Below are 22,065 nucleotides of genomic sequence, written 5' to 3' on the forward strand. Positions count from 1 at the left end.
GGAGCAGCCAAACTGCGCTTTGCACTCTTCTGGAACGGCCACACAAGGCGGGGGTCCAAGCCGTCGTATGAGCCCAGCGACTCAGATTGTTTCTCCCAGCGATGTGCCATATCAGAAACGACCTTCGTATGTCGGCTCCCTGCACCACGACCGCCCACGCCCGCCGCCCGTGCCAGCATCGTTACCGCTACCCCTTGACGCTTCGTTCGAGCAAGTGGAGCAAGAAGTCGCCGCATGGGAGCGACTGGACAAAGAAGTTCGTCGCACTCATGCTCTGAACATTGGAGACACTGCGCAGATTTCTATTACCGACTCCAATACAGCCTCTGAGCAGACCACTCCCACCGTCGTATGCTGTGGACAACAGGGCATGCATCGTTGTTGTCATAAGCATCTCCGTACAGGGAAGTATAAAGGGGTATGCGGTCTTTGTCACAATCCGCTGAAGTTGTACTCGTGTTGTTGTCTGGACTGTCGCAAGGTCCTCTGTTTTGATTGTCGTGCGCAGGTGCGGCTTGTAAAGGGGGGTATATTTACTGTTCCGAGGGTTGGGTATGGCACATAAAGGGAGATGTGGGGGTAAGTTGCTGAGAAAGATGATGGGGATTGTGCTCAAGCTCGCGAGTGGTAATCATTAGTTCGAGGTACTTGGTGCGATGAAATTGACTAAGGCGTTCGTTACATCGTTCGGTGCTTGCTTGGTCTTGGCGAAATCTCCGACCAGAATCAACCCCAACCGAGATCTGACCTCTCATCTCCAGTATGAAATCTTGGCTCAGATTTGTGACGGATGCCGCTAATATCTCCGGAGTTCCTCGGATGACCTTGCTAGGAAACCTCCAAAAGAATTGTATAGATATGGAAGTGGGTTTGAGGCTTGAGAGCTCCTCTAATCGCGATATTTCAGATCCTCATGCCCATCAGTGAGTACCACTCATCATGCTGCACTCCTCCCTTGATAGCGACAGCACGCCTCGCCACACAGACACACCTTGTCGAGTCCCTCCCAGTAACTGTCCGAATAGTCCACGGTGATCTCGGCACCAGCCTCAATCCCCTTGCTGACCAGCAGGATCCTCTCCATGCCCAACCAGGTGAACTTGTGGAAGAGTGCGTTGGGATTGCAGCTGTGGTTGACGAAGCGTGTAAAGTTGCCCTCTCGACCCTGCCAGATCTGATACTTGCGCGCGCCCACGGCGCTGTTCATCACATCGACGCCCTGGATGTCGCTCGTCAACAGACCGACAAACTCGCCGATGCCACTGCCCCGTGAGAACGGCAAAAGGGCTTGCACACCGTTGTTGCGCCCGTTCTTGGTCCTGAAGACCTGCACTGGTGGCTTTTGTCTCTGGCCACCGAACAGACTTGGAAAACAGCGACACTGGTTGTCCTTAATATCGTCTGACTGCGGCTGACCGCAAGTGTCGCACACATGCGCAGCATTCGCATTGGTGATCATGGTCGTCATCGGCACCCGTCGAGGGTCATCGTCCGGCCAGTGCTGCTCGTCGACCAGACACTCATCCACCTGACGAAACGTAAAGGGCACCTCTTGGTGACGGTACGTATGCGACAGGGGAAGCGGATCGTCATCGTCCGCCTGGGCCACCCAGTCGTGCGGATGACCCCGATAGTGCAGCTGCGTCGGCTCGCCGACGGCCACGAGTAACTTGCGCCACTCGGGACGGATCGTGTCCGCCGCGATCTCAAACCGCGAGCGCATGGCCTTGAGCGACGACAGAGACCCGGGCTCCAAGCCCACGCGATACTTGCACATCCGATACAGGCCCATGCCCGCGAAGACCAGGGGCACCCAGCCACCGACGTCCTTGATCTCCTTGTAGCCCCGCCAGACAGCCATCTTGTTGCGCATCTCCTTCTCGGCCCAGCCGAAATCCCGGCACGCCTCCCCCATGGCGGCCATGCGGCCCCGGAGGGCGGACAGGCCCTCTGTCCTGGTGAGATGCGCGACGTAGGCGTCAAAGAGCTCGACCCACCGCGCTTGCACAATGACCTCGACAGATCTGCATGCGCGGCTCGTCTGCAGAACCTGACGGCAAAAGGCGTTGCCCCTTGTAAAGGACTCTGGGCTCACGTCCGTCTGGCCCCCGGGACTGACGAGGCTGGAGGATGGAGTCGACAAGTGGAGGGGCGCTGCCAGCCTCATGGTGCCTCCAGTAGACTCCCCTGGCCTGTCCGTGGCCTGCGCAGCGAAGATGGCAGGCTCCAGTGATATACCACCGTGGATCTGCTCCCACACGCTTTGGATGAACTTGGCGAGGGAGGATGAGGCGGGTGTGGGCGCCAGGTCCGTGGTTGGTTTGGCACGGCGCGGGAATGCGTTCTTGGTGATGGCCATTTGCCGTTGGCTGTCATGGTTGGCTGAATTTGCTGGGAGGATCGTAGTCCTGGGTCGGAGTGAGCCTTTTGACTTGCGAGCGTGCGTAGACTCGACACATCGTGCCTTGTTCGCTCGGCCTGGGCTACATGTATCTGTGTCGGTTGTGCTTCTGGGACGTATCCGTTTCTGAGGGCCTTGGTACTCGATGAAGCTCTCATCTTCGTCTTGGCTAGGTGTCGGTGACACTGGTGACTCTGAGGCGAGGGCCACTCCAGATTGTAAGATGGATTGTATGTCTATTGAGCGCTGTATATGGTTAGCAATGAATGAGCGTGGCATGAGCCCTGGACTCTATGTGTGGTGCAACGTCAGGTACCTTGAAGATTGTGCTTGGTCCATGTTTCGCGTCGCCCCCGTTTGTAGGTAGTACCGTGCCATCATCACCTGCTTCTTGTATGGATGCTGTGATGAGCAGATGGGGTCTGTTCATGGATGAGCAGACTTGGGCATTACCACTCAGCGCTGCGACAAGATCGTCGAGGAGGGCATCGCTGAAGACAGCGCAAAGGCTGGGAGACGCCTGCCTCATATCTAATAGTTGGCTTCTATCCAATCGATTGACCAGGATAGAGTGTGCACGCAATCACGACCACACGGGCTGCTGACGTGAAGTGAGTGTCGAGGCGACTTACACGCGTGCAGGGGAGAAATTCTGCTCGGGCAGAATTTTGCATCCCCGTATGAGACTGGACTCACTGGAGTCCATGACGCAAGTGTGCGGTGACTGATTGGCCTTGGCGCCCTCACTCCCGGGTAGCCCCGATGTCTTGGGATGGTGGTGTGGACCATTGGATAATGTTAAATACTTTAATATTGATGGGGCCATGATGATAAGTGCCGAGCGTAAACGTTCGTTCAAGGTTCCTTGGCAATGGAGATATAAATAACGTTCTGCCTCTACTCTCCCCTGCTCGGCTCATTGCTAGTCTCATCAACCTTTTCTCTCTTCAAACTGACAGCCTTCAGAGTCCCCTTCCTGGAGGACCAAGCTAGGACAAACACATCACCTACGCCAGTCCAGTCTGGATTGCGACGTCATGGGAGCCAACGGTACCCGCATGAAGCCCAGCAAGTCCAACATGTCCTACACCTACGAGGGTGCGGACGGTTGGCGACGCTGGCGCCTCCTACGGCCTGGGCGAGGCATGTACCACGACGTGAGGCGGCGACTCCCCTATTACTGGTCGGACATCAAGGACGCCTTCACCTACCGCACCGTTGCCAGCATCGTTCGAATGTACTTTGTCAAGTAAGTCTGCCCCTTGAACTAACTGCTCCCCATCGGCGGACAGAATCTTGTTCACTCTGTCTGTCTGTGGTACACACGGATAGCTGACGATCAAACAAGCCTCCTTCCAGCCATCGCCTACACACTCGACATGTATCGCCGGACAGGCGAGTTCTTCGGCATCAACGAAGGCCTCTTTGCGTCGGCACTCGCTGCCATGGTCTTCAGCATCCTCGCCGCCCAGCCCCTGACCATTGTGGGCGTGACTGGCCTGATCGCCCTGTTCAACTACACAATCTACGACATTATCCAGATTTACGATGTCAGCATCTATCCCCAGTTCATGGCCTGGGTGGGCATCTGGGGTGCCATCTTCCACTGGCTCGTGTCCTTCGGCAATGCCTGCGACTACATGCGCTACGTGACTGACTTTTCGAGCGAAGCGTTCGGCATGTATGTTGGTATCATCTACATCAGTATGTTATATCTCGCCCAAAACGAATGCCAGCCTCGCGGGCCACTGACGTTACCTTCTCTCTGCAGTCAAGGGTGTTGAGGAACTGGTGAATGAGTTTGCGCAAGAAGGGCGAACAGCAGGATTCCTAGCCACCATGATTGCCATTCTCTACTTTGGCACTGTCTACTTGCTCGAGAAGCTAGGATCCAGCACCGTATGGCGGGCTGGCGTGCGCGGCATACTTGCTGATTATGCATACCTGGTGAGTCAACTACGAGTCAAGTACCCTTACCATCAAGTGCGCTCACAGTGTTCCAGTTTGGCACCATCTTCTGGGTTGGCTTCTCCCACATTCCTGGAAATATCGATATGACGCACATTATGCGGCTACCCGTCACGGACGCCTTCAAGCCAACGCAGCCGCGGTCCTGGCTCATTGACTTTTGGAATCTCGATGTGAAGTGGGTGTTTGTCGCCATTCCTTTCGGATTTCTCATCATGCTTCTCTTCTACTACGATCATGTAAGACCGCTCTGCTCCAGACGCTCGTTTCATCTTTGGACTCACAAAAGCCCGGTAGAATGTCAGCAGCATTACTGCACAAGCCCGCCAGTTCCCCCTCAAGAAGCCAGGCGGTTTCCACTGGGATTTCTTTCTCCTCGGCTGCACGACCTTTGTCGCGGGCATCCTCGGCCTGCCCCTGCCCAATGGACTTGTTCCACAGGTAAGTCCAAGAATACAGGCCATATTGATGTATGCTGATGGCACAGGCACCCGTTCACACCGATTCCTTGACAATCTACGAGACGGAACTCAGGATCATACCCACCACCGAAGGCGAGGGCACGGAGATCCGAGAACCAATCGTCAAGGCCACAGCCGTGGTTGAGCAGCGCATCTCACACTTTGTCATGGGTCTGGCCCTCATTGGCACCATGACAGGGCCCTTGTTGACCGTCCTGCACACCATGCCCTCCGCCCTCTTTGCCGGTGTGTTCTTTGTTGTTGGCGTACGTTCCCCCTCTTTTGCATTGCCGACGGACAGACTGACTGACCATGGTGCAGTGGGGATCCGTTGAATCAAACGGCATCTTGCAAAAGTTTGTGTTTTTGCAGCGCGAGCGCCGCTTCATCCAGAGAGGCGATCCCATGTTCCACATTCGACGTCGCAAGATCATGCTATGGATTGCTCTCCAACTAGCATTTGTATTCGCCTGCGTGGCCATCTCGCAGACGATTGCTGCGATTGGGTTCCCAGTGCTCATTATTCTGATGATCCCCGCACGCATCATTTTCATCCCTCGATGGTTCACGTTGGAGGAGCTCCAGGTCCTGGATGACTTTACGGTCACGAATGATGTCGTCCTCGCGAGCCTGGGCGGGAAACCAGCGCTCCCAGAGGAAACCCGCGCGGAGGATTGGGGACTGGAGCGACAGAGGAGCGAATCTCAGCATGGAGTCCCCAGACAGAGGGTAGGAAGTATTCATCGTTAAAATACGGCTCATGGTGGTGGCTTCGGAGTCCACGGCTAAATGCTAGATATACGGTCTTGGGTAGGGTCGGACTGTAGGAGATGGACGTTCACGTCTCATCGAGGCCGCCTGTGTTCATTTTAACTTACATTCCCGAGTCCACTATTTTCACTTGGAATCATATACTCTCTGGTCCCTTCGGTGCATACGAGAACAACTGTGGACTTTTCAGTCAACCCAAGGACTGCTTTATCTTCCTCACGCAGACGTCGCAGAGCAGCAAGCGGAGAGCCACCACAGGGCCCAGCATGGACGCCGGCAGTCTTCAAGCCCACGAGCGCCATGTGCGCCTCGTAGTCTGACACGGTCAGGCACGCATCGACACCATCCCTCAGAAGGGGCCAGGCGGTGGTCGAAACCTGCCCACAGTCGAGACCAGCCATGATGGTGGGCGTCGTCTCGATGGCAGTCCACTCGCCCCTGGCCACGGACGTCCAGAGACACGCCGCCGTGTCAGGCTCCACGGCGAGCATGGCGGTTCGCCGGTTTTCTCTCTTGAAATGCGTCAGGACTGACAGTGCTAGCGAGCCGACGCCGACGGGGCAGATGACCAGATCGACGTGCTCGTCGCCGAGCTGCTCGTCAATCTCGCGTAGCATGGTTGCATAGCCTTCAACAATCCACTACATCACACGGTCAGATGATGTACTGGATAGGGAGCATGGGATACCTACACCTGGGATCTCCTCATAGCCCTCAAACGCAGTGTCCTGCACAAGAATGCCATGCTCGTCAGCATCGGCTCGCGCATGCGCCGCAGCTATCGCATCCTCGTAGCTTCCGTTTGATGAAATGACACGCGCGCCCTCGCTCTTGATGAGTTCTATTGTCTGTGACGACATTTGACGAGGCACATGGATCTCTGCCGGGATGGCCAGGAGCGAGCCCATCCGCGCAACAGCGCGACCGTGATTCCCATCTGTCGCAGCGTGTAGTTTGACTGGTGTCCCTTCCAGCTGCTTCTTGACTTCCTCAAACGTCGCAGTCTCTGGAAGACGAAGCTCCCTGAGGAGAGCGCGGAATGTCCCCCATGATGCGCCGAGAATCTTGAACGACGGGAGGCCAAGGCGACTGGTCTCGTCCTTGACGACGACGGACTTGACTCCCAACTCTCTTGCGACCTCATCTAGTGAGACGAGATTGGTTGGCTGGTAGTTGGGGAGTGACTGGTGGAAGGTGAGTACGGCGTCTGTGTTGGGCGCGACGGGCGCCGTCCATGATCTGGCTGAGGGGTTGAAGTTGAACTGTCGAGCGCCAGACATGGCGAATCCTGTGCGGAGGGGTGTGAAAGAACGTGGTGGACGAGACGCGACGTGTGATTGCTCAATTTGGGATGCAAAGATGTAAGCTGGCGAGCAGCGATTTGTTCACGTTCCCAGCAGCGCGATGCTGGAATTGCCGCCCCAATCGTGTGGGGATTCGAGGAAGTCATCCGCGCCCTACGAGTACGAGGTCGCGCATGTCGTAGACTCGTAGCACCAACCCACGACAATACTGTCCTCCTCTCCAAAGCCACATGATTCAACGACGGGTTCCAGCATACTGTTCTTAGATCCTCCCTACTGTCCTTCTCCATCGGCTCAGTTGCTTGCATGTGCTCATTGCTGATCTCACAATGGTTCACATTAGTCCCTTCAAAGTGGAGGAGTGGATGGATCGTCTCGAGACAACCCCAGGCGTCCTCAACATTGCCGAAACCTGCTGCGAATCGGTCTCCGTCGAAGATCTGTACAAGCTCGCGGACAGAGACGCGTGTCCCCCGCCCCTGGACCTCACCTCCCGAAAGCTCACATACGGCCACATAGAGGGCTCACCCAACACGAGGCAGAAGATTGCCAATCTGTACAGGGACGATGGCGCCCCAGATCTAGATGTGGACAATGTGCTCGTGACGCAAGGTGCCATTGGCGCCAATTTCCTGACGTTGTATGCCCTCATCAGCGCTGGGGACCATGTCATCTGCGTCTACCCTACCTACGAGCAGCTCTACGAGGTGCCCATGAGTATCGGTGCCGATGTCACCCTCTGGCGTCTGGAAGAGAAGGACTCATATATCCCGAACCCCACGCAGCTAGAGTCGTTGGTCCGGGATAACACAAAGGTGCGCTGCTTGTCTCCTTGGGTTCGTCGCTCGCTGAGATACCTGATTGCGTGACAGATGATTATCATCAACAACCCCAACAACCCCTTCGGAACGACCATTCCAAGGGGCTCACTCACCCAAATCATTGATTTCGCCAGACCACGAGGTCTGATCGTGATGGCTGATGAGGTCTATCGTCCTCTCTTCCACAGCTTGCCCGAACACGAGCGAAGCCCCCCTTCTATCCTCTCTCTTGGCTACGACAAGACCATTTCCACATCGTCCATGTCCAAGGCGTGGTCCTTGGCCGGCATTCGATTCGGTTGGATCGCAACGCGGGACGAGGAGATTATGACAGCCATCAAGAGCGCTAGGAATTACACCACGATATCCGTCTCTCAGCTGGACGACCAGATTGCAGGGCTAGCCCTGTCTGCGGCCGTGCGGCCAAGTCTCCTCAGACGAAACATCGAGCTAGCGCAGACCAATCTCGCACTGCTCGAGGCATTCGTTCACAAGTACAGTGAGATATGCTCCTGGACTAAACCAGCAGCCGGTACCACGGCTATGATCCGCTTCGAGAGGAGGGGCCAGTCGGTGAAAGATGATGAGTTCTGTCTCGAGGTGTTGGAGAAGACGCGCGTGCTGGTCATGCCGGGATCAACGTGTTTCGGGGGTGGGGAGTATTTTGAAGGATACATGCGGTTCGGATACGTATCGAGCACCAAGGTGCTCAAAGAAGCGCTGGATGCACTGGGTCATTACCTAGAGAATGGGTTCGCTCATGGTGGCTGATTCGGCCGTCTTGAGCCCATGCGTCACGAGGTCCATTTTCAAATGGAGCACCGATATGTGGGGGGCAAACTGTGGACGAATGTGACTGAATGAGAATGAATGATGGCCAGATGGAGTCCGTTCCTACAGTCAGGTCTTAAAACACATAACGAAGCAGTACGCTTCAACCCAACGAAACAATTTCTGGCGTCTTCAAAGAATGACAGACCCAAAACAGTGCCCTGTCACTTCTTTAGACCTTGCGCTCGACAGGGGCGTCGCCAACGCGCTGCACCTCGGCATCCTCGTGGTGGATGGTCTTCTCGACCTTGGCGGTGACCTGGTCGGCAACATCCTTGCTCTCGAAGATAAAGGCCAACTCCTCGAGTGAGAGCCCGGACGTTTCGGGGAACATAAAGTAGACAAACACAACCTCGAATCCCAGCCAGCAGCAGTACGAGATGAGGTAGCGCCACGAGACGGAGTTGAGACCGATGGGGTTGACAAACGTAGTGAAGAACCCGGCGAAGCGGCCAAAGACCTGGCTGTAAAGGAGTCAGCGGAATGTTTTGGTTACCGTGATCCGACGGAGCTTACAAGAAGGAGATTCCACGGGAGCGGAGGGCGTAGGGCCAGAGCTCGACCATGTACGTGTAGGTCAAGGCGTTGAACCCTGGGACGTGTTAGCGGGGCAGGTATATATCAGCGGGTGAGAATGGACGAACCGATGTTGTAGCAAGGCGCGTAGAGGAAGATGAAGATCAACGTGGACCACCCGGCCGCCTTGTTCGTTCCGCCGTTCTCCTGAGCGGTAACCGCACGCTCCATGGAAATAGTCCAGGCGATGTAGACGCAGAGAAGACTGCAGTGGTGTTAATTGTGACTGGATCATTGCACTGCGGGCATTTGCCACTTACGCGCAGACGCAAGTCATGTACATGACACGACGACGGAAGGTTCGAACCAACATGGCAACCGTGAAGGCCATGACAAGCGACCAGCAGGCGTTGACGAGGTTGATGGTCTGCTTGGTTTGGGAGTTGGTGTAGCCGATCATGGTGAGTAGGTCACCTGTTTTTTTTTCGTTAGAAGACGATTCATCACGGCACAAGGCGCGCGAGGCCACTGCTTACCGAGATAGTAGCTGATGAGAGTGTTGCCAGACCACTGGGTGAAGAGACCAAGCATGGCCGTGATGAGGGCGCGGCGGCGCATACCAGCACTGCGCAGGAGATCGAACCATGTCTCCTTGGAGGCCTCGTACTCGATCTTGATGGTTTCGGTGATTTGGGTCATCTCAGCCTTGACGAATTCGGAGTCGGCATTACCCTCGGCGTGATACTTGACCAGAATGGCGTTGGCTTCCTCGATACGGTCCTTGCTGACCAACCAGCGAGGCGACTCGGGCAGGAACAAGCAAAGGGAGACCTGGAGCAGCGAAGGGACGATTTGAAGATAGGATGGAACTCGCCATCCTGCATTGCCTGTGATGCGGTTTGTGCCGTAGCAGATGCCGGCGGCCATGATCTGACCGACAAAGTAGCTGACGTTGAACAGCGAGGTGAGGACGGGACGCTCCTTGGGGTAGGCCAGCTCTCCGATGAGGGCGGAGCCAGCAACAATGCAGACGGGGATACCGAAACCAAGCATGAGACGGGCGACAATGTACATGCCGACTGACGAGGCTGTCAGCTTTGGGACCCTCGGGAATCAAGCGACGCAAGACGACTTACCGTGCTGAGAGGCGCCCTGGACAATGGCGCCGGCAATCATGATGCAGGAACCAATGAAGATGGACCAACGACGACCGAACTTGTGGTTGCACCAGGGGACAAGAGGAAGACTGATGAGCGCGCCGAGCGAGTACGAGGCGCTGATGAAGCCTTTCCAATGACCGACAGGATCGTCAAAGTAGTCTTTCCACGACTCCACAATCTGCAGGGCATTAATGAGCTGCGAGTCGAAACCCGAAGTCAGCTCGACACCCATGCAGGTGGGGAAGAGCATGAAGTAGAGCCATCGCAGGTTGGGCTTGGAGTACCACGGCACCTTGTCCTCGTTGACAATCGATTCGATGATGGGGTCAACGGCGACCTGGGCGGACTTTGTGGTGAACTTGGACATGGCGGCGGTTGTGGTAGAGCGTGACGCGCTCACACGGATTCACCAGGAACGTGGTTTACCAGGAGAAGAGGTGAGACGAAGGGGGCTTGGTCGAGCACAACGAAGGAAGTCGAAGCTGCCGCGGATGGGGGTCTGCTTAATATAACTTTGTGTCTCCTCCACGGAGCGATGAAGGAGCCCTTTTCCGGCCATGGCCCATGCGTCTTTGGCAGGGGAGTCTCCGCGTGCCTCCTGACTCCAGAGGGAGGACCACAGTGGCCCCGCGAACCGAGAAAACATTCAGACCGCAACGTCGAGGAGTCTGAAACTCCGTGATTGGCCGGCTGAATTCATGAGGCTTTCAAACTAGGATAATAGCCTGTTGTGGGGATGGATGAATGTGATGTGGGCGAGAGTCTGGGGGCGGCCCCTTGGAGGTTGCGGGGGATTTCCCACTTGCCATTGATCGCTGTCCATACGTACAGCAGCTCGCCAACGGGCAGTGATCACACATGAGACAGTCACCTCGCTCTCCAGCACAAGTTCCTCTGAGCTCGACCGCTCTCGAGGACTGGCATTGCTTGCTGAGCCTCCGAGGTGCGTGATTGTCCGTCGGTAAGATCCTTGGCACAAAACAAGCTTGAATGGGGTACCGTCGGCATTGGGGAGAAAGGCGGGTCAAGCGCGGCGGAGGTGCCGCCGTTGCTTCGATCAGCTCAGGCCTCGGAGCCGTGGCTGGAGACGTGACATGGTCAGTCATCGATGGCTTTACGTGGATACTTGTTGGAGGCTTTACGATCGATAGCGCAAGCCAGCAGCGACAATCTCGCCTGAGCACGAGGACGGGAGACGAGAGGAGAGCTGTTGGTGCCCGTCATGCCTAGCGAATAGACCTCAATGTAGGGGGCGACAAAATACTATTCGAGTTGCATGCCCGCGATGGCACTCGATTGACGCGGGATAGAGACGAGGCACGTCAAAAAAAAGCATCAATATGGCAGATCAAGCGTCTGCCTGAGGTGTGATGGAGGATCAACAGCCGGTTGGGAATCGGCTGTCTGGGGAAGGAGCGCACCCACTTTATCTTGCATTCCGTGGCCTGCAAGCCGGAGTGGTGCCTTGGCGAGCCGATCCGGATCACGTGGTAGTTGAAACACGAGCCTACCCTAAACCATTATCTTACCTTTGTGACCACCGCAACACTACTTGAGTTTGCTAGTGCTGTTACTTTAGATACAATTGAAGTGCATCGGAAGCAGTACTAGAGATTTTGAACATCAATGAGTATATAAACTCCGGTTGGGGCTATTCACTTCTCCGGACAGCCAGCAATATCTCCTCATCAGACAGCTTTTAACCAACGCGGCTCATCCGCCGTGCCAACCCCCAATGTTTAAAATCGACTTGGACCCCAAATGGCACGGCATGCAGCTCCCAAGTCAAGTATGCCAAGAAAAGAACGACCGAATGTCGCTCGTTCCCCAATAAACGGAGGGCATCGTCGTGTTGGTCTAGCCATTGGGAAGGCAATACGGAGTAGAATAGCCCGCGACACACCGTCCTGCCTATCGCCGTAGTCGAAATGGGCAACGTTCCTGGGCTGGCCAAGTCCACTCTACCTATGGTGATGGATGGGTCATGGATCCGTGAATTGTACAGCCAAGCTCAAACCAGCGCGCCCAACATGTCTTGGCTGTTTCTGGGCTGATGCCTTGCCCAGCAAGGTTGGGATTAGACTTCTGGAGCCCGGTCAGGTAGATCGCCATATGGTGTTAGTGATGAACGCTTGGTTGCCTCTTTGGGCCCCGCCACCTCCCCGGTTTGATATTAACTTCCCCCTTTCCCGGGCGCTCGCGTGGAAGCCTCCGGGGCCGTTCTAGTGCTTATTCCAAAACGGAAGAACCTGCTTGGTCGGCTAGGCTAGTCTTGTGATACTGCGTTTGGTCACCTGCAGCCCAAGCGACGTTACACCCGCGCGTACTCCAAGCGTCGTGCCTCCGCATTGGGGTCGGGGAATGGAAATGGGTTGCATCGTATTATTGGCTAAAGGCGAGCGAGAGGGAGTTGGACGTGGGCCTTTGCGGTTTCTTGTATGCTACCAGAGTACTATGCATCTATAGCATGGTGTGTGTATTGACCCTCCAAACTCTACTCTCTACATATCCCCGACAAGAAAGAAACTCGACAAGAAATCTATCGCCAGATGTCTACAAATACAGCTCCCTCTAAACGACAAGCTTGGAACCGTGGTATTTGACATCACGTCCGTACGAGCTGATCTCAGCATCCGCATTCCTCTCCGGGAAGCCCTTGAACGACTTGGCAAACGTAGCGATCGAGTGCGCAATCAACTGTCCCCGTTAGCATCCGGTTATCGGCAAAATCGCACACACGCGAGCAGCAAGAAAACGTACCTTGGTGTTGACCTCCCACGCGTCGAGGGCCAAGTTTCTCAGATCATCGCCAATCTGGTGGTAGTTGGGATCGTACCAGTCGCCAGCCTTGCCACCAAACATGGCCTCTTCATCCTTCGTCTTGACGCCCTCGGCACCGGTCGCGATACCGCCGCCCGGGATGCCGTTGCGGATGAACCCATCGTAGTCGCTGCGGCCGTCAAAGGGGATGAACGTGTAGTTCAGGCCCTGGTCCTCGTACCAGTCAATGTACAGCTCCTTCAACTCGGCTGAACCGGTGGGGTTCTCCTCGTTGGTGGCATTGTAGATTTGGTAGGCGTAGTTGGGACTAGCCATCATGTCGTAGTCCATAAACAGGCGGATGCGCTGGTTGTCTTCTCCCGAAAGCTGGGACACATAGTAATCGGAGCCGAGGAGACCTTCCTCCTCGGCCGCCCACCAAGCGAGGCGCACGCAGTTGTTGACGCGGAAGCGAGAGAGCTGCACGGCAACCTCGAGGAGAGACAAGCTGCCCGTGCCATCATCATTGATGCCAGGCCCCTCGGCGACACTGTCACTGTGCCCACCGGCCATCACGCAGTTCTCCGCATCGCCGCCCAGGGTTTGCGCAATGATGTTGGTAGTGACAATCGTGCGGACCTCAGCATCAATGTACGCAATGGCGTCGAGCTTCTCGCCCTTCCTGATCTTCTCAACATACTTGGAGCCCTCCGTGCCGCCGATGCCAAAGGTAGCCACATGGTCAGGCGATGGTGTGCCAAGGGTCCCCTGCACTGGCTCGGGATCGGTGTTGTAGACAATGGCCGCGAGAGCACCCGCCTTGCCAGCGTTCTCGGATTTGGTGCCAAAGGGACAAGTGCCGCGCTTGATGAGCACAATGTTCCCAGATGCTTGCTCTGGGACATCAGAAGGCTCACAGCCCTCATTCTCCGCGAGGATCACCTGTCCGTGAACTGGCTCGTTGTTCCGAGTAGGAGGCGTCAGCCCCATTGGGGCAGCAGAGGATGGAACTTCAGCACCCACCACCAGGCGAGACTCAAAGACGTTGCCAGTCACGGCGGGGAAGCTCTGCGACGAGACATTGTAGTATGAACCCAATTGGGCCAGAGTTGACTGGATGTAAGTCAGAGTAGCTTCGTGTCCTGCCGTCTGTCAGCCTCATGCCCACGAGAGCGCTCTCCCGCAGCGAATCATACGTACCCTTGCTGCCAATGACACGAGTGGGGTGGTTGTACTCATCCTCGCTCCTCTTGGCCAAGTCGTAAAGGACCTTGGCGCGAGCCTCGAGAGAGGAGGAGGCGATTCTGTCCTGGAGGGTCTTGCTGTCAATCAAGGGGAGCTCATCGCCATCGTCTTGGTGGACTGCAGGGGTCTCGGTCCAAGGCGTGTTGATTGGGATCTGGAGCGGGATCTGCAAGGCAGATGCAGCACCGGTGAATGCAAGAGCAGCCACAACAGATAGACGCGCCATGATGCCTTGGATAGAGTGGCGAGGTTTGAACGCAAGTCACCGATAACGAGGCTGGAGTCATGAGACGCGATGTTGGGAAGTCGGCGCTAGTGCACGTGGACCGTTGCCGGGTGATTCACGGCTGAGTCATCCACCAAGCATAACGCGAAGACCACGGACTAGTGACGATGGGACCATGCGGATAGGATGCATGTATGAATAGTAATTACATAATGTATACATGTACAAAGGGCCCGGGTAGATTCTCCCATCGTAGCACTTCAGAAAACTCCATAATGCAAGTAAGACGCCCCGTTTATAATAGTAATAAGCACACCCAACTTCTCTCGAATCCCGACATTCATTCAACCACCAGATTCTTCATGCGCCCCGTGGTAGGAATGGGCTTATCCATGCGGCAGGCCCATAGCAGATAGTCCTCCAAAGGAAGGAAAACAAGCAGGAAGCGGTTGAAGACGTAGGCAACCATGACAGTGAAGACCGCAGCCAAAGCATCAAGGAAGTAATGATTGGCGGTGCCCACAATGGTAAGTAGGATCCAGCACGGGTACCAGAGGCCAAAGGCGAACATGAGGCCTCGCACCAGTGGGCTGCGTCTCTTAAGCAGGAGATCTTCGTCGTCCTCCTCCTCTGCATCTGCGTCCGGGTCGCTGCTGCGGAAAACGTAGTTGAAAGCCTTGTTGATCAAGCCGGTCAGAACACCGCTGTCCGCAATGAACACACAACCGATGCAAAAGGCGTAGCCAAAGTGCATGCTGGGGAATGCAGCGAGCTTGTTGACAAACTTGCCGCTCATCCACACGGATTCGGCCGACTCGAGGTTGACAGTGTCCACAAAGCCGTACTTCTCGTCCAAGAGCCGAGGAGGGCAGGTGGGAATGAGGATAAAGCTGACAAAGGCGAGCATGTTGGTCAGGGTGAGCGTGCGGCGGACGGTACAGAAGCGGCGGTGGGTAGGCGCAGTGGCGTAGTAGTATGAGATGAAGCCGACGGTGCCGGGGATGTGGATGAGAGCATATCCTCGGTTGAGGATCGTCAAAAACCACACACGGTAGTCGCCAGCCTCGGAGCCGTGCAGGAACCAGCGCTGAATGCGCCATTCGAGCCAGCGCTTGGGGCCCTCGTGGCCGTTGCCGAAGAAGTACGCTTCCGCATCGAGAAGGGCCAGACCATGGTCGGCGGCCGAGTCCCACATCTCACGGTGGCCGCCGTAGATTAGCTGAGCTACGGCGCCCGTTCCACGATAGAGTGCCAATGCGATGGCCCAGTAGAACATCTCCACGAGGAAGGGGAACTTTTGTAGGATGCGCGAGTGCACGTTGCGCGCGAAGCGCGAGGAGTTGGGCGTGCGGATGCGCATGAAGCCACAGAGCGAGCGAGTCTTGGGAGGGAACGCGTCCGGCTTGGGGAGGAGTTCGAATTCGTTCGAGCTCCGAGGCGATGGTGAACCGGCTTCCACCTCGTCGAGCAGCTTGTAGGTGTGGTCCTTGTCTCTACGGAAGACGCTGTAGTTCCGACGCCTGGTAAGGTACATGGACGGGAAGAGTATAAGAATGATGATCTGCAGCACGTTAGGACCAGCTGTCTGGCACAACGCAAACCGCAACCTACGATAGGTTCGACCCATTCAGGCATCTTCCAGCTGTGGGTGGCCTGCCAGCCATCTTTGGGCACATCGCCTAACCAGTCCTCGCCTGCCATGTTTTCGATCTGGGTGTAATGGGCTGTGTTGTCGATATGTTTGTCGTCAATGCCGCACCATATCGTGGCCCAGGGGTCAAGACGTCGGACTCAGGTCGAAAAGGAGACGCACGTGTCGCGGTCGCGTCCGTCGTCTGTGGCAGCAAGAAACGCCAATGAACCTGAAAAGCCCCTCGAACTGATAAAAAAAATTAAAGACCGCGGCCGCAAAGGCGATCACCGAAAAGAAAGTCGGTACACTCGAGGTTTGGTCGATGCAAGCAAGACAGGGAGGAGGAGGCGCGAGATCCTGACTTCTGCGCCGCCCCTTCTCCGTATCAACTAAGAACTTAGTCACAGCGAATTTCGATGGACGAGAGGCGCCGGAGCACTGCACCCCCACCTCGGGCTTTCATTCCGGGCTTAGCGCATTAAGCCACACAACGTGTCCAATGAATCTGGGTCAATTTGACTTTATTGCCAATGCGCAAATATAGAGGGGCGCGGGACAAGATCTCCATGTTGCTTGCTTGGAGCTACACATGCGCTAGCCGAGGAGGGAGATCGCAACACGCACTTTCGGAGCTGCCTGCGCGTCTTCAAAAGCTTATCTTGTTTCCTAGACTCCGTCGTCGAAAAGGTGGTGTGCTAGGCCAAAATGTTGCGGGGCAGTTGTAGCTGTCGTAGGTCACGGTCTGCCATCGGTGGGCATGGTCATGCCTGCCAAGTTCCCTTGGTACCCAACACGCCCCAGGTCCTCTCACGCGACCAGCACGTGCTTGCGGGCGGGCGGACTACCACACCCGAAGAAATTGACAACCACAGGCAGAGCAACCTCAAGCTATTAGACTGTTGTCGACCCACAGGAACACCTCTCTGCTATCAATAGCAGCATCAATTGCATCTGCAGAAGCATGCATGTCCTTTTCTGAACCCTGGCGACAAGATCGTGTCTGGTCATTCGCTTCCCCATCCGCCCCGAGGTTCCAGTCCGCTTCCACGTAAACCATGCATCTATCTTCTGGCGCACGCGTAGAACATTCTTCAATGGTAGATTTCAGCTAGTACAACTCCCTTAACCCGATCGCGTGACGTAGTTTCCAAAGTTCGAATCGTGCATGTATATGCCGTGGGATGCTGGATCTACCTAGCCACACTGACACCGTTCAGTTCACCGTCTGACGAGTTCTGTCCCCCGTCCTTCGATGCACGTCAATGATTCGACCGGCTTGTCCACAATCTGCAAGAGGTCGTGCATTGGGCTGCATTGGAGTCGGCCGCTCACCCTAGTGGTTTTTCTACCCTGCGAGATGCCGCTGCCAGGGGTCGGTCCAACAGGCCGCGTCCACAAAGACGATGCTCTAGCACAGATAGTGCTCCCCGCCCGGTGAGAGACGCTCACTGTGATGGATCTGTCATGTCTCTGCAAGATGATCAAAAGAGCAGGAAAGATTGTCCATGGCAAAATATAGGGCAGTCTCAAAAGCTGGCCAGCCCTGCTTTCGCCCACTTCACTCCGAATGTACAAATTTGGTACTATGAGGGAGGATCCGCCTAACGCCCCATTATCTGTGAAACATTTCAACCGATGCTTTTGGAAGAAGAAAATCCAGTTCGCCTAGTGTGGGCGACAGCTGGCCAACACGTATGTAGAATGTCATGGCCGGCTGGGCCCCTCTGGCCTCTCAATCAGACCCCCAATGTCAACACGGCCACTCCGGCTGGGAACCCATGCTGTCTTATCTTCCCTAGTAGGCTGTGACCGGATGGGCGGTAGTTGATACAAATTATCGTTTTGACTCGACCGGAAGCTCGGAGGCCCTGTATACTCGGGACGGCTCGTCGAGAGGGGGTAACCGATCGGACTAAGCCCTTCGCTCTGCCCACCCAGCAACTGGGGTGCTGAGCTGAGGATCGGACGTGGTTGCGTTGAGCCTTCGCTCAAGCGGTGTCTGTGGAGGTCGTGGGCCATGGAGCCGGGCGGTGGTTGCGAGGGCATCGACGACCCGTAGAGTCCCGGCTGCCGCTCGAGAGGCGAGAGAGTGTGTGGGCTCGACATGACCGCCAGTGCCATAACGACGAAAAAGTAGGATCCCTCCTTCCCCAGACCCAGCCTCACTGGGTACTGCCGCCATTTCCCCTCGCCAATGACGAATCCAAAATACTCTTGCCGGTTGAGGTTAAAGGCCGATACATCCCTCGCACTGAACCCATGGCGCCCCAGAATCTGCTCGCCTCGATCCAAAATGGGCGGGAGATAATTCGGCTCCATCTGCTTCTGCTCGGCCATGAGGTCGCCCTGCAAAGAGAGCACCCTGTCCCGGTCCCCCAACATCACCACGTCGTGCAAAGATCGTCGATCCCCAAGGCCGCCCATGGCCTCTCGAAACGGGTCAGAGACTCGTAGGAACTGCAAGCCAAGTGTCAGGTAGGCTACTGGCTCTTCGGCCTGCGTGGCGAGGGAGAGCGGCGGTCGGTACCGCGCAGGAATGGACTCCCTCGGGTCGGGCTTCGCCAGTCGTTGTTGCTGTGCATGATGGAGGGCAATATCGTAGCCCGGACCTACCGCAGAGCTGCCGGGCGCGTATGCATTGGTGGGTCCGGTGAGGCCAGCGTCATGATGCGAGGCCGGACCTCTTGATACTTCGTAGCGTGTCTCGCGATCGTCTCGTAGCCGAGGTCGTCCGCGCTTCTTGTGCTGGACGTCGACACAGGTGTCCTCCTTTCCGTTACTAAGGCATCTCGAGCAAGGTCTCTGCGCTAACTCAAAGTCAGTTTCCTGGTAGTCAAACAATTCCGCATATGTAAACAGTAGAAAGTCTCGCAGAAGTGCTGTGTTTGAGAGTGTCTAGGCACCCAAGATAGTTGCAAGTGTTTGATCGAGTAGAGAAAAGAACATACCGTCGCATCTGTCTCAATGTCAGCTTCCTGTCTACATGGACCAGCGACGGCCGGAGAACGCTTGCTTACCTTAAGTGTGCACGTTTGCATGGAACACAGGCCGAGGCAACGTGGCCCTTTGCTTTTCTCTGTGATTTCGGAGACGCAGGTGTTGAGCTCCCCGTCGCCGGTGGCGGATTGCTCATTGGAACCCCTGAAGATGGCAGGGATGTCGACGCTGGAAGATACGCGTGTCGAGGCAATGCCTGGGACATGCTGGGCAGTGTCTGTGGCGGGAGCGCGGCGGGACGCGGGAAGCTGCCCGGACTTCGGTACGGCTGTTGGAACATCTCCCTGGTCTCGGGGGCCTCTGATCGTTGGTACTCGGCGTGGTGGTACGTGTAGCCCCGGGAACGCTGGCTGCCGATGCTCGGGGTCTGAGATGGTGGTCTTCTATAGGCATTCTGGCCAGCTGAGAAGGATGGTGCTGGTGCTAGTGTGGGTGCTGGTGCTGGTGGCGGCAAATGTGCAAGTTGTTGTGGTCGGCTCTCAGCAGCTGATGTTGCGCTCCGGAGGGGGGGCGACGTTGACATGGGAGACAGACCAGCGGGAGTGGCTTGCCGGCCAGTCGCTTGTGGGACCTCGGCGCAATGAGGATGGCAAATGTGCTGCCAGGTGGCATCGGCGTTTCTCGAGTGCTCGGCGTCACTGGCACTGAAAGACGTGCTTGTCGTGGGCAAGTCGTATCTGGTTGCTGAATGGTTCGCTCGATCCAAACGTTGATTTGCGCTTTACCATGCCTTGGCCCTGATTCTGACGTCTCTGCAACGGCCAAAGATCTGTCAGATCGTTATGCATGTCCCCTTTCAAGACTCCAAGGGTTCTTGTCCTCCCTTCTGATGGCAAGGCCCGCGCCTGAAGGCGGCAATGCGTCCTGGTCAACAATCCCAAGATACAACGAATCCCGGTGTGTTACTATGCTCAGAAATAGTACAGCTTGCTGAATCGTGGTGCTGGCAGAAGAGCGATGTTCTCCTCGTAGTCGTACAGCATGTGTGGCGGAGCTGGCGTACTCTGATTGCAATCCGACCTACTTTGGTCTGATAACGCGGTACTGCAGGCTCGATTGTTGTACTGGGCGGGCACTCTTGTTCCAGTACTCGTACACAATGCGGCACACGCCTGTGGTAAGAGCGGAAAGCGTCAAGTGCTTTCACGACGTCGAAAACCAGCTAGGAAGGCTGTCTCGCAGATGACGATGAATAGGTTTTGTTGTCGGGAAGCAGAAGAGGTGCTCTTCGCAGCCAATAGGTGATCCAAGTAGGCGGCTCGCCAGTTTTTGTGCAATACCTAGCTCCCTGGGCTGGCGTTGTCGAGGGGTGGGGGGGCGTGGTGATAAAGCTTGGAGCTTGCGAGCCAGGGTATGGTAAATGTTCAGGGGTCCTTGGCGACGGGCTGCTAGTGATAACCCACAAATCTGTCCAAGATGGATGCCGGACTTGTCTAACTAATAATTATCGGCCTCCCTTGTCACTTGAGTTTGTGCTCCCAGTTACAGGATCACGTGGCTGATAACTCCACAAGGTCGCCTGGCCATCAGTCCATGCCTAAATCGAGCTAGAAGGTTTCTCTCCTAGGCTTGGGACTTGCCGAAGAAGAATCGGTATGCCTTCCCTCACCTGCGATCCCCTACTGACGGGCAGCTATGAAAGCTGAAAGGAGACGCAAGTCATCAAGGAACGACTGTGAAGGTTCCTATGCAAACAGGCGAGTGAACCAATCAAGACGCTGCAGTAGTAGTCGTTGTACTTTAAAAGTAACAAGAACGCTGTGATAGTGACCTTTCTATTGGCCGTAGGGAGCAAGGAACAACTTGTACTACGTATTTGAAAGCCCCGTCTCCAGTCAGTGATAGGGTGTGGATGTGTCAGTCAGGTAGGTGGTCGACACGTTGCGCCGTGAAGGTTGGGCGAATTTGGTGATCTACAAATTAGCTTGGGTCCTAGACATGTCAACCTGCCGCCACAACATGTGCGCAAAGAGCGCGAGATCATGAAGATGGCGTAGCCGTAGCGTGGCGCCAAAGGTATGGTGTATGATGGATGGTGGAAGTGTGCGAGGATTGGCGGGTCCGACAGGAGACAGTGCTCAATGGACAGCCGAGTGTGGCGAATGAGACCTTCTCACGCTTTAATAGGTGCTGGAAAATCTTCCCACTGTCAGTGTCAGATTCAAGAATCCCAACTTTTCATGGTCGCCGATACGTACCCAATTCTGGCTCCACTTGTTCTTCTCTGAGCATTCTGGCACGAGCAGAGCGTGCCAGAATAGGTGGAGGTGGACTAACCGAGTGAGGAGGGCATGGCGAGATTGGCCAGATGGGTGTGGGATGTCGGAGGGCCCATTCATGTTTGCAGAGCAACAAGTATCAAACAATCAATTAGCACAAGTATGTTCCATCATGGTCTAATAATCATTGCAATTGCAAGCTGCCACGGACGGATGTTGAAACTTGACACCAAGCCAAGGGCCATGGCATAAATGTAATAGAGCGACTGCATTGGCGACTCTGGTGGGAACGCCGCACAGGGTCGCTCCCGAGGCGCATTCAACTCTAGATTGACTTTTGTAGTACGTACTTTACGCCGGCCAAGCCAAAAGAGGCTGCGGCTGTGCTATCAGTCCACGTGGTGCTCCTTCGCCCCGAGGTGGTGCATCCGGGATGCGGAAGTATCTGCGTCTGTCTTGCTGTTACGTATTAATGAGCCAAAGGTACGGATGAACAGTGCAAGATCGTATACTCCGAACAGATGGCATGGAATTTCTCGCTCGACCCTCCCACGTACAGCCAGCGGCGGGCGCCTCGTAAAGTATCGGTGCGAGAAGTGGTCGGCGACAATCGTTCGCGCTAGTAGATCCCGAAGCCAAACACCACTAAAAGTCTGTGTTGGAGGTGTCTGCATCTTGAGTGCGATTAGCTCCTGGCTACTAGACCAGACTAATTAGTACGCTGTACACAGAATCATGAGAAATTGGAAGGA

General features: G+C 55.7%; 8 protein-coding genes across 8 annotated transcripts; 2 read left to right on the plus strand and 6 right to left on the minus strand.

Moving 5' to 3' along the window:
- Positions 1 to 937: 937 nt before the first annotated feature.
- On the minus strand, positions 938 to 2,359 carry J7T54_006916 (SET domain-containing protein; the record flags this gene model as incomplete). The annotated part of the gene is made up of 1 exon (XM_051508752.1): positions 938 to 2,359. The coding sequence occupies one exon, from the start codon at positions 2,357 to 2,359 to the stop codon at positions 938 to 940; it is 1,422 nt and encodes a 473-aa protein (XP_051366130.1).
- Positions 2,360 to 3,438: 1,079 nt separating this feature from the next.
- On the plus strand, positions 3,439 to 5,580 carry J7T54_006917 (uncharacterized protein; the record flags this gene model as incomplete). Its single annotated transcript, XM_051508763.1, has 7 exons — positions 3,439 to 3,650; positions 3,750 to 4,105; positions 4,173 to 4,348; positions 4,405 to 4,608; positions 4,667 to 4,810; positions 4,857 to 5,096; positions 5,152 to 5,580. The coding sequence occupies 7 exons, from the start codon at positions 3,439 to 3,441 to the stop codon at positions 5,578 to 5,580; spliced, it is 1,761 nt and encodes a 586-aa protein (XP_051366131.1).
- An 88-nt stretch (positions 5,581 to 5,668) lies between these two features.
- On the minus strand, positions 5,669 to 6,881 carry J7T54_006918 (Diaminopropionate ammonia-lyase-like protein; the record flags this gene model as incomplete). The annotated part of the gene is made up of 3 exons (XM_051508774.1): positions 5,669 to 5,688; positions 5,828 to 6,242; positions 6,294 to 6,881. The coding sequence occupies 3 exons, from the start codon at positions 6,879 to 6,881 to the stop codon at positions 5,669 to 5,671; spliced, it is 1,023 nt and encodes a 340-aa protein (XP_051366132.1).
- Positions 6,882 to 7,234: 353 nt separating this feature from the next.
- On the plus strand, positions 7,235 to 8,497 carry J7T54_006919 (Aspartate aminotransferase; the record flags this gene model as incomplete). Its single annotated transcript, XM_051508785.1, has 2 exons — positions 7,235 to 7,720; positions 7,778 to 8,497. 2 exons carry the CDS (start codon positions 7,235 to 7,237, stop codon positions 8,495 to 8,497), a joined length of 1,206 nt encoding a protein of 401 aa, XP_051366133.1.
- Positions 8,498 to 8,729: 232 nt separating this feature from the next.
- Positions 8,730 to 10,600, minus strand: J7T54_006920 (High-affinity glucose transporter-like protein; the record flags this gene model as incomplete). The annotated part of the gene is made up of 6 exons (XM_051508796.1): positions 8,730 to 9,021; positions 9,074 to 9,149; positions 9,202 to 9,338; positions 9,394 to 9,547; positions 9,610 to 10,152; positions 10,210 to 10,600. The coding sequence occupies 6 exons, from the start codon at positions 10,598 to 10,600 to the stop codon at positions 8,730 to 8,732; spliced, it is 1,593 nt and encodes a 530-aa protein (XP_051366134.1).
- A 2,204-nt stretch (positions 10,601 to 12,804) lies between these two features.
- Positions 12,805 to 14,464, minus strand: J7T54_006921 (Aminopeptidase Y-like protein; the record flags this gene model as incomplete). Its single annotated transcript, XM_051508808.1, has 3 exons — positions 12,805 to 12,930; positions 12,994 to 14,135; positions 14,194 to 14,464. 3 exons carry the CDS (start codon positions 14,462 to 14,464, stop codon positions 12,805 to 12,807), a joined length of 1,539 nt encoding a protein of 512 aa, XP_051366135.1.
- A 340-nt stretch (positions 14,465 to 14,804) lies between these two features.
- J7T54_006922 (uncharacterized protein) lies at positions 14,805 to 16,165 on the minus strand (the record flags this gene model as incomplete). The annotated part of the gene is made up of 2 exons (XM_051508819.1): positions 14,805 to 16,025; positions 16,076 to 16,165. The coding sequence occupies 2 exons, from the start codon at positions 16,163 to 16,165 to the stop codon at positions 14,805 to 14,807; spliced, it is 1,311 nt and encodes a 436-aa protein (XP_051366136.1).
- A 1,636-nt stretch (positions 16,166 to 17,801) lies between these two features.
- On the minus strand, positions 17,802 to 19,706 carry J7T54_006923 (uncharacterized protein; the record flags this gene model as incomplete). Its single annotated transcript, XM_051508830.1, has 4 exons — positions 17,802 to 18,876; positions 19,046 to 19,053; positions 19,115 to 19,351; positions 19,629 to 19,706. The coding sequence occupies 4 exons, from the start codon at positions 19,704 to 19,706 to the stop codon at positions 17,802 to 17,804; spliced, it is 1,398 nt and encodes a 465-aa protein (XP_051366137.1).
- Between the last annotated feature and the right edge of the window lie 2,359 nt (positions 19,707 to 22,065).

This window comes from Emericellopsis cladophorae, assembly GCF_022114955.1.
Source record: "Emericellopsis cladophorae strain MUM 19.33 chromosome Unknown NODE_2_length_1295279_cov_118_880017, whole genome shotgun sequence".
Lineage (NCBI taxonomy): Eukaryota > Fungi > Ascomycota > Sordariomycetes > Hypocreales > Bionectriaceae > Emericellopsis > Emericellopsis cladophorae.